At 32.1% G+C, this 16,737-nt stretch overlaps 2 protein-coding genes across 3 annotated transcripts; both read right to left on the reverse strand.

Moving 5' to 3' along the window:
• Positions 1-517: 517 nt before the first annotated feature.
• On the reverse strand, positions 518-4,170 carry LOC144842776 (uncharacterized). Of its 2 annotated transcripts, XM_078699320.1 has the most exons (4): positions 4,139-4,170; positions 3,797-3,883; positions 1,746-3,416; positions 518-1,646 (listed from the first exon to the last, which is right to left on the reverse strand). In XM_078699320.1, the coding sequence occupies exons 3-4, from the start codon at positions 3,388-3,390 to the stop codon at positions 1,513-1,515; spliced, it is 1,779 nt and encodes a 592-aa protein (XP_078555446.1). In that variant the 5' UTR covers positions 3,391-3,416; positions 3,797-3,883; positions 4,139-4,170; the 3' UTR covers positions 518-1,512. The 2 variants fall into 2 exon arrangements, with proteins under 2 accessions (XP_078555446.1, XP_078555437.1); XM_078699311.1 differs by lacking the exon at positions 4,139-4,170 and having other exon boundaries at positions 3,797-3,927.
• A 157-nt stretch (positions 4,171-4,327) lies between these two features.
• LOC144842799 (keratocan-like) lies at positions 4,328-14,335 on the reverse strand. The gene is made up of 16 exons (XM_078699343.1): positions 14,126-14,335; positions 13,106-13,177; positions 11,810-11,869; positions 11,443-11,511; positions 11,213-11,281; positions 7,980-8,051; positions 7,525-7,599; positions 7,158-7,226; positions 6,991-7,062; positions 6,812-6,883; positions 6,576-6,644; positions 6,084-6,224; positions 5,480-5,548; positions 4,963-5,031; positions 4,627-4,698; positions 4,328-4,424 (listed from the first exon to the last, which is right to left on the reverse strand). The coding sequence occupies exons 1-16, from the start codon at positions 14,332-14,334 to the stop codon at positions 4,361-4,363; spliced, it is 1,323 nt and encodes a 440-aa protein (XP_078555469.1). The 5' UTR covers position 14,335; the 3' UTR covers positions 4,328-4,360.
• Between the last annotated feature and the right edge of the window lie 2,402 nt (positions 14,336-16,737).

The raw sequence follows: 16,737 nt of genomic DNA on the forward strand, positions 1-16,737 counted from the left end.
AGTATATTCTCCCCTCGTCGAACATTACTTATTTACAATCCTGGTGACGTCCATTGCATCACGATTAATACATACAAGCTAATGTGCATTTTAACTCACAAATTTGTTGTTTTTACGGTAATTCCAACAGGTAGGCCTAAGTAAACAAGGCCAACAGCCATACGTCGCGTGTTAAAACGCATAGTGATACCAGACCGACCGACCGACCGACCGACATAGTGAACTAGAGTCGCGTCCACGCGACTAAAAAGCCCACGTCAACTACAAATGACTTTTATAACCAATATCTGTGTTCGTACATACACAGAACGTGATCTCAGCTTAGCGTTCATGCAACCAATCAACCAATGCAAAAATAACATAGCTACAAGAAAAAAAGAAAAGTAAACAAATATCGTAAACAAATGTTTGTAACAGACTCTGCAGTAATGTTATACTTCTACGACTAATTGTATTGGTTTTGTCGCCTCATAATGTCAGAGATCAGTGTTGGAATTATACATGAAACATATTTACTTACTTGTTCCATATTTTAATAAAAATAATGACAATATGCCTACATTCCACTAAAAGCAGTGCACTGCAGAGATGAATTGTGAAATTGCAATCAATTTACAATATAAACAAATCTATCTAAAGTAAAATTGGATAGGCCTACACTTAACACAAACATACCTCTATAGCAGCACCAAAAACAAATTAATTGTTCCATCTGTCACTTTATCTATCTTTCTGTACCCTTTCAAATCTGCTTGGCGCTCATTTAAATTATTTGAATATATCACAAACAAACATCAGTGGCTTCTCATGATTGGGGCATAACACACTGAGCAGTCTTATAGATATTGATGTTAATTTTTTGTTACACCCACAAATTAAAATAAAATCCTACTAACTAACATAGACTTACTATACTACTATACTATAGATTCAACATTATTGCTTTGATTGATAGGCAAAACATACAAGGAAATGACTTCATTGGTAAAGAAGTAATCTTAGTATTTGTGGAAATCTCCTGAAATTTTTCACAATAACATACAATAACAGAACATTTTGTAGACTACTACAATTGTTTATAATAAAAACCAAAACCACACTGTACAATATATTGCTTAAAGGGTTAAAATGGTATTTACAGAGATCATATTAAACAACTTGCTTATGTCAACATTATAGCTCAAACGCGTTTAAAACTGAGGTTTTTGTTGAGACAATACCAAGATGATACATAACACGATTTAATAAAATAACATCTCACATCTTCATCATGATAATCTGAATATATAATTTTAACATCGAATCTATCTCGGGATAAATATTTTAATAACAAGTTATATTCACGATATTACTGAACTTGTTTTAGTGTGTTTAATTAGAATAGCATATTACGGTGCGACGGAACCATTAGATGACGGAAGGTATCCTAGTGAAATTAATATACAGTAATTGTGTTTATTTAGGTAAACACAGCTTAACGATAGATTGATAATCTACATTTTAAAGTCCTGATTATATGCCATCACTTGACGAAGCGTTCAATAGAACGATCTGTGAAGAACTCTCATGATTATACTCCGAATCTGGAACAATCTGGTGTGTCCATCCTTCACAAATACTCTCTTTAACTTTCTTCAGTAAATCAGCTGCATAAGGTAAATGATATACAAAGTAAGTATTATTACAGTTATACACATAACGGCCTACATGTTGAATATAGACTAAAGTAATTAATGAAAACTTACAAAAGACTAACACTAAGATGGACAGGTTAAGCATCAGTAGAATAAACGGTGTGATTTCATGAAGAAGAATAATTGAATCATCTGTCGTGTATAAAGAATCATCCATGTCAATAATTGTACCAATCGATAAGTTAACAATTATGAAGATCAGTGTCAACAACTGAAATCTTTGATCCGATTTTTCCTTCATTGGCTCAAGATAAAGATGTAATGCAATAAGAATAACAGTTACGAACAAAGAATAAGACATGTTTGATGCTTCGTCATCTTTGAAGTTAGCGATAAGAGAAAGAATTGCTTTATTGTACATCTCAAATACTTCCCAGTACCAAAACCGTGAGTTGTATTGCCTACAGAAGAACTTTAATCCCACAATTTCTGGTCGCACACCATTAATATCTTCGCTATGTGAGGCATTGCGTTTATATTTCCAATACAAAACAGCAACAACTGCAATAGGAAAACCTATTACATACAGCAATGAAACAAACACGATGTTTTTGTTAGTATTGTACGTCGAACCATTGTTATCTTCCACATTCATAATAGAATAGTCGGACATAAGTATTTTCTTTGTATAATTGTGATTATCATCTGATGTAACATCAAATGTACGAATCGACCACGGACCTACGGCCATGATATTTGAGCAGGAATTTGCGTACGTTAAGTACATTAACATTATTGTAATTGATAAGCATTTGTCTTTTAAACGATGAGCTGTGTAATCACCACGATATCTATTGATAAGATGTAGCAGCAAGCAAACTGTTGACGCCAATATCAGGATAGCAAAAGGTGTGGCTATACCAATATACAAAAGTGTATATGCATTCCAAGAACCAGACAAAATACACGCCGGACTGAGAATATTAACATATCGAATAATGTCAAGATACTGTAAACTTTGTCCAACCGATTTAAAGTTTTCTGGCCAGTGAATTTCATTTATTTCAGATAGTATACCAAGTATCTGATAGAAATTGATAGCTATCTTCATGTGAGTGAAAAAAGAACCCATGCGTGCGATACTATTTCTTTTATCTATCCTCCAAATTATGTATCCAATAACGGCGATTATTAAGATAATAACAGCAAATAAAATAATCACAATGAAACTCTTCTGACATCTATGACATTCGTTGAACAATTCGTAATAACCTGGTAAACATGCGCCACATAACCATCCTGTATAACCACTGGAACAATTTGCATCGATACCCCCTACACAACTTTCTGACCGTGGGCACATAAACACAGCAGGTAATAATCCATCGTAAATTGCATTTTTCAAAGCATCAGGATTATGTTCATTAAATCTTTTGCTAACTAACTGCGTAATAAAATCATTGTACTTGTCTTTACTTTCTGAATCAAAGCCCCAAAACCACCAGTAGCCCGGTAGCAATTGTTGAAAGTCACGTGTACAATCGACACCTTCTGGACAAGGTTTGCATTCACCGAATCGATCAACACGATGAAAGTTATCAAGGCAATAACAAGCATTGAGATATGCTAATTGGTCAGTGTTTGTTCCAGACGGACATGTTTGACAATCACCAATCGTACTAGCACCAGCACTGGCTGTGAAACTGCCCACTGGACATCTTTTGCTGTTGTTAAGCCAACTGCCTTCCTCACTCATTCCCAACTCATCGTTGTAAAATCCTCCTGAAAATATACAATCTTACTGTAATTAAATATTATTTTGTTCCAAATATGTCATATTCTTTTTCTCATTCTCACAGATTTCCTCATCTTATCGTTTCAAATTAATTAATACATGTTCAGTATATCATCTCTTTTATATGAAGGTTAAATAAAAACTTTACAATACCAATCTAACAATAACATTTAAAACAAGCAAATGTTAATTTCATCGTCGCCGTCGCCGCCGTCGTCGTCATTATTATCATCGTAATCATCGTCGTCATCATCGTCGTCATCGTCATCATCATCATCATCATCATCATCATCATCATCATCATCATCATTATTAATATTATTATTATTATTATTATTATAAATTCTTTTTTGATTTAACAAATCACCTGGTGGACAAGCATAGCATACTGGTTTCACCTTCTCGCCAGCATGGCGTAACTGATAATGTCCCTGCTTACAAGGCTCACATATACCTTTAGTTTTGTTGCATACCATACCATAGTTTATGTTAGTAAAATTAAAAAAGTCAAATATGATCTTAGTTTTATTTGTTAAACAATTACTGAAAAAAAAACAAACAAAGACACTGAATTAATTAAAGAGGAATATATTTGTGTATTATATTATTACAGTAGTATAAGCGTAATATCTGGCCCAGGTACGGCCAAACCCTTCTCAAATCTAGTTTAAACCAAATGATATCATTATAGTATATGGCAGATACTTACATAAATTGCTTGGTTTCTACTAGGAATATTTGACCAATCACAAGTGATAGATTATTGTGGCTTGTGACTGGTCAACTCGCTAGCGTTGCGTCGTCTACGTCTTTGCGTTGCGTCTCTAGTGGGAACCAAGCTTTAAATAGATATCAAAGGATGTTTAGGATGGGAGATGGAAAAGTACACAAATCCCAAAAGATAATTTTTTAATTCAGATATCAAATGTATTTACACTACTGTATTTTCGGACATAGTTGATGGAATTTTCGTCAATTGTCCACAGTCCAAGTAACTGAAAAAAGAATACTAGTATTGATGCGTATACAAATTAATATTGTAAAAATTTGATGTAGGCTTTCAATTGTAATAATTTAAATACATTATTTTATGCCATAACTTACACCCACCAAACAATAAAACAGTTAATATTTAATTTTTCCATGACGCAATCAATCAATTTATCGTCCATAGTTTATTTTGTCTAAATTACTTACACAATTGAATCATTTGACATGTTAGAAAAGCTTTTCTCTTCGATAAAAGTGATTGGATTATTGAACAAGTACCTGATAAATGAACAAAATAAAAAAACTGTGATGTATTGACAGAATTGTGATGGACCTAATAACGTTACTACGGTGATTGGGTAAAATAACGGAAAAAATCAATATTGCAGTATGGAATGAATACACATGTTATATATTACTATACCGGTAGTCTACAAATGGTATAATAATTCTTTTGCTTGTAATATTTAACGTGTAAACGATCAAAGAGTGACGTAATCTGAGTTAAAAAAGCGTGTATGAATACAATTTCATTCTACTTACAGGTTTTTCATTACTCCATTTCTAAACGTTCCATTCGTTATAGTTTCCAGCTTATTTTTTTGTAAATACCTGAGGAGTGACCAACATCTTCTAAGTTTATTTATGGTTTTATTAATACTACTTTTTTTTTAAAACTACATGCTTGATATTATTATACACGACTAAATGCTAGTAGGCCTATAAATAAGACATATAACAATATCAACTTCTAGTGAGTCACAAACCTTTACGCGGTTTCTAATTTGATATTTGACTTAAGTACAAAAAACACATTAGACTTACCCCAAATCTGTATTTATTTCCCTTTTTTAAAATTTTAGTCCACCAGATGTTTCGATTTTTTCTGATTTCAAGCTTTTACTTTTTTTACACATGAGACGCCACGTGTGTCAAAAGAATTGACCAACCAATATTAGTTTGAAATACTGGTTAGAAATTGGACCAAACTGAATGGATAAACAATTCAAACGCTGTAAACATGTCCTACTCAGTACATTATTATTTTTATTTTACTCACATGACTTCAACATCAGTATCATCAAATGCTCCATCTTCAATGTACGAAATTTCATTATGGTCAAGTACTCTAGTAAAAATAAATAATCAAGACAATATAACATTTAACTTCTAAACTATTGACTCTATTTACTAATATTTTCGTGATCGTCACCGCTGTCACTGTTGTCGCAGCCACCCAGAGGCGTAGGCTGGTTGCTGTCTGGGGGACAGATGCGAAATTTGTAAATGTGGAACCATCAAATGGGGCTGAGCTAAAACAAATTTGAAAAACAGAGCTGCTTAGGTCCTTGGAAATTGTACTTACTTAAAATATGAAACGGTTAGGGTTTATGACCAGCCCCATCATGGTTGGCCGGCTGAGCTAAGACCATTTTTAAAAAAAGAGCTGATGGGTCCTCACTTATATTTAAAAAATGACCGGTCTTGGCCTAAAAAAATGGACCCAGCCTACGCCACCGATTAGATTCATTACCATACTCATCATCTTTATTATGATACAAGACAATGATTTTAAATACGGTAGTCATTGAAGTTACGGATGTGGTTGTCAAATTATCATTTACCGCGACTCCGCAATTCCTTGAATTAATGATGATACTTACAATATATTTAGGTTTTTACAACCTCTAAAACTTGCTTTTGAAATTGTTTTAATTTTATTCCTATCCAGGTACAAGTATTGAGGAAAATACTTTGATTGAAATAAAGATCCAAGTGAAGAAATGTGATTGTTATCCAGCTGACTGAAAATAAAATATTATATAAGTTGTTATTTATCATTCTGACATGGATAGGAAATCCGTTTCATTTCTGTAACACTAATATTTATCTGTCCTCTCGCTTTTCTCATAGGATTAGTATTTAATGTATACGGTAACAATTTTCATTCATTTTCTTCATATAAAAAATGATGATTTTGTTGACTGGAAATATAGAGGTAAATAAACGTACTTCTGACTGTGGTACATTACTGTACTGTATCAAGACGATTCATTATTAAATAAACACGAGTATGTTTACATTCTAAAAACTTCTGTGATAAGTATTTATTTAAGTATTGTTTTAAAAAGTATAACGAACTTAGTTACACTTACAGAGATTCAATGATTCGGAGGTTATACAATGCTGAAGGAAACACAGTTAAAAAATTGCTATAAACAGACCTTCAAAAGAAAACACAATGCATTATAAAGATCTTCAATTTAATTACTATCTTTTGTAATAACACAACCGTAAAACACAAGAGTTTATTTGAAAACAAGATACGCAACCAATGCTTTTCCATTTAAAATATTGACCGATATTATAATGTGGTGTAATGTATACTTACAAACTAAAAACACCAATTAGATCTTTAAATGCTTCTGAATGAATATCACCAATCTTATTAGCTTCAAGTCGTCTGAAAGCAAATTAGATTGAAAAAAAAAAAAAAATATTCTTGATTGATAAAGTAAATCATTTTTGTTTAATTTTATAAAGTTTGATTTAATTAAATAAAGTACTTACATAGTGTTTAACCAAGTTGTATTAACAAACAATCTTGCTGGTATCGTGGTAATTTGACTATATGTAAGATATCTGTTAACAATAAAATACTATATAAGTGTGAACAAAATAAAAAACAACAACACACAAACAAACAAATAGAGGGAGATCACTGACATTGAACTTACATTCGACTTCCTGATGGAATATTTGCGAAAGCTCCTGTTGACAAATTCAACAACTGATTGTCAACATATCTGTGAAAAGGTAAATAATTTCCAAACCACATGCTAAATATTCACGAAGTTTATAAATCACCAGGCCTATCTAAATGTCTATATAATTCTTTGACATGATATTTATATTACTTTTACTACCTTAATTTTTGTACATTTGTTATTGTTATTTTTTATTTTATTCAATCGAAATATATTATATAAAATATATGTTTAAAATTAACAAAACGCCAGTTTCTTTCTTCTTTACACGTAGTTATTTTCTTAAGGTAATTTACACAAAAATCCAAAAGAACAATGTTTATGGTACAAAACTTACATTTCAATTAAAGATTTACTGGTAAAAAAGAAGGAGTTTTCCACCAATTCCTTAATATTAGTTTCTCTGAGATGTCTAATAGAATAAAAGTTGAAGTTCTGATTTAAAAACATAGGCCTACTTAATGCACCATTTATAACATAATAAATAATACAATATAGTAAGACGATATGTTAGGCCGAACAAGAAGAAATATTTTAGCATACGATATCCCGCCTAGATGTAGAGTGGATTGTGACGTAAACTGCTGATAGTAAGCGTCAGTCAAGTTTTCATGTTTCATGTTTTCATGACGCACCGCGTAGCAGGTGTAAAAGGATAGGATGGTCATTATAAAACGTCAAAGTGTTGAACATATAGTTATGAAAAACCTAAATTTTTTCAAATAATTCAATTTTGCTTTGCAATATTTTTTATCCAAAAAAACAATAATAAATATTATACATTATACGTACATTCTGTTAATACGCTGTAGACCAGCAAACGTAAATGGTTCAATTTGCTCCAGAGTACTATTACTAATGTCACTGAAATATACAAAGGGTGATTCAACATATTTTATTATTAGTGCGTAACTAATAAAAGTACCATGTTTAAACGCAATGTAAGTTTAGTTTTGATACGATACGATTGAAAAAAACCCAAACAATCGATTTTTGTTTAATAATAGTATTGTTATTTAACTGAAAACTATAATTAAATTGCATAGACGAATCGTATGCCTACATTTTTTTTTATTTATTTATAATCATTATCATCATCTTTATAATCATTATCATCATTTTTATAATCATTATCATTGTCTTTGTTATCCTCTTTGTAATCGTCTTTTTAATCACCTTTGTAATCATCTTTATAATCATCTTTATAATCATTATCATCATCTTTATAATCATTATCATCATCTTTATAATCATTATCATCATTTTTGTAATCGTCTTTGTAATCGTCTTTGCAATCGAAATCGTCGTTGTCGTTGTCACCATTATACGCTTCGCTCGCGTACCATCTAGGTCGTGCCCACAGATGGTTCTCGAATACATAGTAATTTCAGCGTTAAAAAAATGGCAATTTCAAATGTACGTACCGCGGGACAATAATACATGTCGTTTAGAGAAACGAATAGACACGGTGATTTATGTACTCAACTAATAGCATCCTGGGAATTACTTCCGAAAGAGAAACTTGTCACAAAATGAGACCAATTGTTTTGTATGTAACATTAGGGTTAAGGGATAGGGCAGAGGATGGGTGCAAAGAGGAACAATTTTTAAATATATTCTTTATCCATTTAGTAACGAAATACTAATTGTTTTCATGTTTTACAAATAATATACAATTAAACACAGTAAAACATAGCGATGTAATACTTTGTTGGAACTGTCACCGTCCTAGTCGATTGAAATAGTACAGTACATGTAACGATACATCACTACGACGTGTATATGTTTATATAATCTATATATAAATTTACGTAAGGGCAAAATTCGATAAATCGCGGTTTATTTCAAGAATTTTTACTCGATGGTATATAAAGTTGGTTCGTACTTTCGGTACTCATTTTAACCATCTGATGTAACCCTGTTTACTAATTAAATTGAGTTAAATAATTAGTTATTGACAATTAAAACGAATTTAGGTTCAACGATTTGCCCCAAATAGGGGTGTTTCGTGGTTGTGGTATACACTGTATAATGGATGTCAATCTTAAAAAATACCCGCACACAATAATACGAGGATGCTTCGCATTTTCTTATCTCCTCCTACGATAATTGTTTTTAATAGCTGAAAACCGGTTGAACAGCTCGAGTACAGCATCATAATGTTGAAGACAGGCCGATTTTCTTGAAAAAATACTATTTTGATAGATTTAATATACGTTTATACAAATGTTTTGATCTGCGATAAAGGGAACATTCCAATCTCTGTTCCACAAGTTTCTATTCCCTCAGGCGTCGTAAAGACAAGTACAGTCATAACAGAAATTCGATCCATTTTTTTTCAATCTGTGCTGCAGAGGTTGGATATAGGTATTCTTTTAACGGTTTATGAGCTAGCCTTTCCAGTCGTCGTCTATTATGTACAATCAACTTTATTATTGCAGTTAAACCACCATCCACACCACCCCCACCCTCCTCACTGGCATGAGTAGCGTTGTAAAGCCAGTAGAGGACAGGCTTACAGTACGAAGGATCACATGCCCTAAACGCCGAACAATCGTTAGGAACCAATTTAAGTATGAATTGGCTCTCAGAAACAATTGAAAACCATTAGGTCTACTAATTAAGTTGAGTTAGATAATTATCTACTGACGATTAAAGCGAATTTACGATTTTCCCCGAATAGAGGTGTTTACTTTATTACTGACAGTTCCTTCTGAACGTTTGTATCAATTAATAATGTAATAATTACAAAAAATATAAACGTCGTATTAGTGATGTATCGTTACATGTACTGTACTATTTCAATCGACTATGACGGTGACAGTTTCAACAAAGTATTAAATCGCAATGTTTTACTGTGTTTAGTGTATATTATTTGTAAAACATGAAAACAATTAATATTTCGTTACTAAATGGATAAAGAATACATTAAAAAATTGTTCGTCTTTGCACCCATCCTCTTCCCCATCCATCAACCATAATGTTACATACAAAATACAAATTCAGTTTGTTACAAAACAATTGGTCTTATTTTGTGACAAGTTTCTCTTTCGGAAGTAATTCCCAGGGTGCTAATTTTAGTTGAGTACATAAATCACCGTGTCTATTTATTCGTTCCTGTAAACGACATGTATTATTGTCGAGTCCTGCATGTACATTTGAAGTCGCCAGTTTTTTAACGCTGAAATCACTATTATATGTATTCGAGAACCATCTAGTCTATATATAAATTTACGTTAGGGCAGAATTCGGTAAATCGCGCGTTATTTCTAGAATGTTTACTCGATGGTATATAAAGTTGGTTAGAATCTCGGTACTGATTTAAACCACCAGATGTAACCATGTTTACTAATTAAATTGAGTTAGATAATTAGTTATTGACAATTAAAACGAATTTAGGTTGAACGATATGCCCCAAATAGGGTGTTTTCCGACCGTAGTATACACTGTCTAATGGATGTCCTCTTAAAAAATACCTGCACACAATAATACGAGGATGCTTCGCATTTTCCTATCTCCTCCTACGATAATTGTTTTTAATAGCTGAAAACCGGTTGAACAGCTCGAGTACAGTATCGTAATGTTGAAGACAGACCGTATATGAAACGTATATTAAATATAGAAAATCGGCCTGTCTTCAACATTATGATTCTGTACTTGAGCTGTTCAACCGGTTTTCAGCTATTAAAAACAATTATCGTAGGAGGAGATAGGAAAATGCGAAACATTCTCGTATTTTTGTGTGCGAGTATTTTTCAAGATGGACATCCATTAGACAGTGTATGCCAAGATCGGAAAACATCCCTTAATTGTCAATAACTAATTATCTAACTCAATTTAATTAGTAAACAGGGTTACATCAGATGGTTAAAATCAGTACCGAAAGTACGAACCGATTTTATATACCATCGAGTAAAAATTCTAGAAGTAAGTCGCGATTTACCGAATGTTGCCATTACGTAAATTTATATATAGATTATTACCAGCATAATGATAATATAAACCTATTATTTATAAAACCTTACATATTTCTAACAAAAGATCCTTGGAAAGTCGTCCTCGTTAGCTTCCTAATAGGATTACCATTCAACATTCTACAAAATGTGAAAAAAGGTATAATTTGTAATTAATTGATTATTTAATTGTTGACTGAATTGATGCTACAGTATGACCTTTCTCTCTCTCCTCATACTATGCTACAATTCCTCAGGGGGATAAAATAATGGCAGATGAACTGATGAAATAATTTACTTACATTGCGTCAAGTAGAGTTAAATTTGTAAATGATCCATCGACACACCTCAACTTATTATAACTCGCAGATCTTTAACATAAAAATATTCAATAAAGAATATATAATTATACAATAAGTGCATTATTATGCCAAAGTGGAGACAGAAAACAAACGAATAAAAATTGTTTTAATTAATGTATAATTACGATGGTATAATAAGTTGTAATTATGACCACAAATTATGTACCGCCGGTCTCCTCTGTCAATGGTGATTATGCTTTGAAAATACAGTTGGGAAACAACTAATTGTTTATGGTAGTTCAGCAACAGACATACACTTAAGTTGTGAAAAATGTAGGCCTGTGACAATATTTAGCTGATAACTTACATTGCGGTTATTTTCTTTGGAAATTTTGGTAATTTAGTCAAGTTGTTGAAATCTAATGATCTAAAAAGAAAATATTCATCATTTTATCATTATCATTACATGACATCTATTAATTAAAAATTAATTTATATAACAGATCCGTAACCGACAAAAGCGGCGGAAAGGGAAAATTTACAATACGGCGTTTAAAATAAGTACCTCATACTCAATACTCGCTCTTCCCCACTATCCTGGAAAACCCTTCTATTAGTTCCACTAGTAAAGGATATGTGAAACAGCAGTAAGGAGTTTTAGATTTGAATGAATGTGCACGAAGTTCACGTCCACATGGATCGCAGTCGACTGTTACTCGTCGACAGATATAGGAATGGTTAGATTAAGTGGACACTCACGTTGACGTTTCAGTGAACGTATAGTCAAGTAAAAGTATGGTTGAACATACATAGAACAAATTGCAACATAATTGTTTTGTCTGGTTGATATGGTCCAAATAAACGTCATATCCAAAGTTTACTAAAATAGGACATCGGGAAGTGGGTTAATTAGCATAAATTAAAAATGGCCGCCATTTACCATTTTGAAGCCCTGTATCTTGAACGATTGGTTTTAGACGACTTAAGTGCATTGTTAGTAGATACAAATGTGACATTAAACCTCCCAATTAGCATATTAAATATGTTTTAAATTAGTCATAGGTACGTCATAAGGTAGTTGTGACGTCATATATTATGTTATAACTGCTTAAATGACATTATCCTATGCTAAAAAATATATAAACTGCAGGAAAACAAGTTTCTTAAGCTTTTCCTGTTTTTACCAAAATCGGACATCAAAAAGAAGGTTAATTAGCATAAATTTAAAATGGCAGTTATTTGCTATGCCATTTGAAGCCCTGTATCTTTTTAAAGGTTGGTTTTGGATCCGAAAGTGAATTACGAGTAGATAATAATAATAAATAAGATATTAAACTTTTTTTGAAAATTGATAATTCACAGTTAGTAATATAATTTAACTTAGTTAACTAAATTTACTTTTGCAGTGATACGACGTCATACGTCCACCCGTACTCTTGTCGGAGAGCGAACGACAAAATGCCACTGAATAAAATCTCAAATTTGGCAGTCGACGTACCAGATATAGCATAAATTTACGTAATAGACTAGCAGTCGTCATAGTATATATATATAGTATCTATAGTATATTACATCAACGTGAGCTTTTGTATCCTATATTAGTCCCTATTATTGATAAAATGTTCATTTCAGGCACACCATAACTATGTAATTCAAAACTTACATTTCACTTAATTCGGAAAGTCGAAGTAACGCATCGCTGGCAATAGTTGTGAGGCTGTTATTGTTCAGATATCTTTTTAAAAATGAATAAGAAACAAATTGATATCTTAACTGTCTACTTAATAATAACTTTTTAGTACTCAATGGTAAGTTTAAAACAATTTGAACATTTTTAAAGGATAATAATATGGAAATATAATATAAGAGAAAATCAAAAGGTTAATATACCATGAAAAATGACCCAAACAAATAATTTAAAATGATTATGTTTACTTTGGAGTCACGAAACTGCTTATGTGTTTTACAAAGCTTTTCCGGGTATGTTTGTGCATGTATTTTCAACCCGGTCAAAATTAAATTAAAGTTACTCAATTAAACTTGTTTTTGTAAGTAGTATCCGCATTTGCTATTACTGTATTTTCTGCGATAAATTTTAATTAATTCGGCACTAGTTCCTTTGTCCTCAACCTGTGTTCTCACTGTGTTTAATAATATGGACGGGAATTAAAGACATGGTATAGGTAATACTATATCTATAAAAACTGTAGTCCTGTAATGAAAAAACAAAGGGTATACATATAATAAAACCGAAGACAGAACAAGTTGTTATTTTTATAACATACCCCATATATTTTAATTATTTATATAATATAACCTATAAATCAAGTAAAATATTAAGCGTACAGACACTGCACGATAAACAACCACGGTAAATAGATAAATATATTGATTGGATATTTCACCGAAGACAGCATATAAGCCTACATTGTTATTTTTATTGTTCCAGTATGAAAACTTTTCATTTCTTTTGTTTTCTGTAGAAAAACTGTATATTTATCATTTATCTATTTATCGTCGTTCATTCTCGTGCTAGTATAAATAAGTTATTGGTGATGATGAAAAGTGCATCGTTCCATACAAACTTACCAAAATCATCCTTCTATTCAAATATGTACGCCGCGCATGTGATATAAGTATCAAAATCTAAGCTATTAAAAAGTAAATGTGTATTTAAACTCACAAATGTGTTGTGTTTTCAGGTATTCCAGCAGGTAAATGAACAAGTCCACGTCCACTGCAATTGACTTTGAACCAATTGGTTTTGGGCGGAGATTCACAGATACACAGCAAACTGTCATCATTATTATTGTGCAGACAACCCGAGTATGCATGGCAACACACGACGAAGCTATAGAAAAGAATAAAAGTAAACGAAGAACGTAAAAACATTTTCTACGTTTAGTACTGATCGCGGCCAGCATGCAGTAATATACTTAATCTGGATATCCAGCTATTACGATTCAAATAGAATAGTGATCTGATGCAGGAAATAAAATAAAATTACATGTTACTTCCTTCTACCTTATTTTTTAATGAATGAAGATGACAGCCTATTGTGTAACTCCTTTTTAGTTCTATTGTTGTATCATTCAGTGTGTTAAAAACAAAGTTAAATGTTCTATTATTATAGATGTTTTATTTACCTCCGCCAGGTATGTAATTGTATTTACTTTGTTACTTGGCAACATTTTGCCAAGTATAGTATTTACTTTGTCTGTATGTATGTATGTAAGTTTGTTTGATTTTTAGCACGATAGCGCCTACAGTTTTCAAGTTATCGTTCTGAATTTTTGGGTGTAGATAGGTATATACTTTTAGACCATGCCTATTGACAATCAACAAAATTGGTTTATTAATAACTTCACAAATAACAAAAATGATATTATTTTCAGACCGGCTAGTGTTACAAGATAGACAATTTTCAAAAGCCGGCGAGCAGTCTTAAAGTAAGTGTATTGAAAAAAGAAGAAGAAATCATTTTTGTACAATAGGCAAGATTTGTAATTTTCCAAACATAATTTGATTTAATATACAAGTTTTTTTATACGAGTAGTTTAAAACAAAATTCTTTTCAAATTCACCCGTTTTCGCGTTGCTGTTCTATTGTCAAATTAATCTATTGTTAGTTGATAATTATTTGTTTAGTACCAGCGTGTGTCCTTCCTTATTTCATTCTGTATATGTATACACTTACATAACATATGCCTATTGATTTTCAGGAAAATTGATATATTGGTCATGTCACAAAAGCTTATCTTCCGTACGATATATTAAATAACACGCATTCTGTCTTCTTTTAACATGGACATATTCTTTGATATGGACCAAACGGTCCCAATTCTGGACCACTTTTTAGTATAATTTTCAGACCTGCTAGTCTTAAAAGATAGGACAGAATTTTCTACTTGTCCAAAAAACTTCAAGAGGCAAGGGTTATAAATTGTGATTTGTAATTTTAAAACATAACTTGATTTAATTTAAAGGTTTTTTTATACGAGTAGTTTTAATCTATATATATAACTTTATTCACAATCTCAGATAATACAAAGTACATGCAAAATTAATTGAAGTTGTGAATGGGGTTAAGCTGTAAGCTAATGCTTGAAGACGCAAAGCCCCTTAAAACGAAAAAAAATTGAAATAGATGAATAATTAAATAAATAAAAACAGTATAATGTACCATATTAATTGTAACGATAAAAATACTAACAATAGAAATAATGCAGTGATAATAACAAATCAAATGTCGAGAGAAAATTTTCAAATTCACCCGTTTGTTTTTGGCGTTGCTGTTCTATTGTTAGTCAACTGAAACTATTTCTACTGTAGTTGAAAGGCTGGTTACATAACCTTTACACCAAACTCACATACACATGCTTGTAGTGAAATTAACCTAAATCACACACATCATTAAGACACACACAAATATATATATTTTTTCCGGAGAAATCTTATGTAGGAGAATTTTACAGTAGGCGGAGGTATGCACTCTCGGAGTGGCTTTCTAATTCTGTTTTAGTTTCCTATTCTATGTTTAAAAGGAAAAGTGAGATTTCTTCCCTTTTCGGTGTGACGTATGTGACTTTAATTTTATGCAATTGAAAATGTGTTAAAATGTTATTGTCTGTTATATTCTCAGTATATGTGATCACCATAGGCGTATATTCGATTTGGCTATTTTGAGATTTATTTGCACACAAGAAGTCGCTATCCAATCGGGTTTGAACTATGTCATGAACGCTCCAGTGGTCTAATGGTTAGAACATCTGCATATCAAGCAGGAGGTCCGGATTCGAATCTTGCAAGCAGTTGCTAATTTCATAAAAAAAAAACCTCAGCGGGACTTGAACCAGCGATCTGGATCTGGATCTGGATACATAACCATTACACCAAACGCTCATCCACAACTTTGTAGTGTGCAGTTAGCCTATTTACACTTAAAAGTAATTTTTAAAAAATGTTAAAAAATATATATATTTTCCGGGGACATTTTATGTAGGGGAATTTTACAGTAGGCGAAGGTTTGTACTCTCGGAGTACCCTCTAGTTATTGTTGTTATTGTCGTCGCCGTCGCCATGATGATGACGATGACGTCGACGTGGTACGGCGGAACAACACTAGCACCCTTAATTGTACGCACGCGCATCAGAGATCATATTGATACGCCCTCATTTTTTTTTATTCACGAAGCGGGATCTCCGGAGAGATTAGAGAGATCCGGAGACTTGCTTTTTGCATAACTGATAATGTCCCTGTTTACAAGGCTCACATATACCTTTAGTTTTGTTGCA

The sequence above is a fragment of the Antedon bifida genome, chromosome 1, assembly GCF_963402885.1.
Source record: "Antedon bifida chromosome 1, ecAntBifi1.1, whole genome shotgun sequence".
In the NCBI taxonomy this organism is placed as follows: Eukaryota; Metazoa; Echinodermata; class Crinoidea; order Comatulida; family Antedonidae; genus Antedon; species Antedon bifida.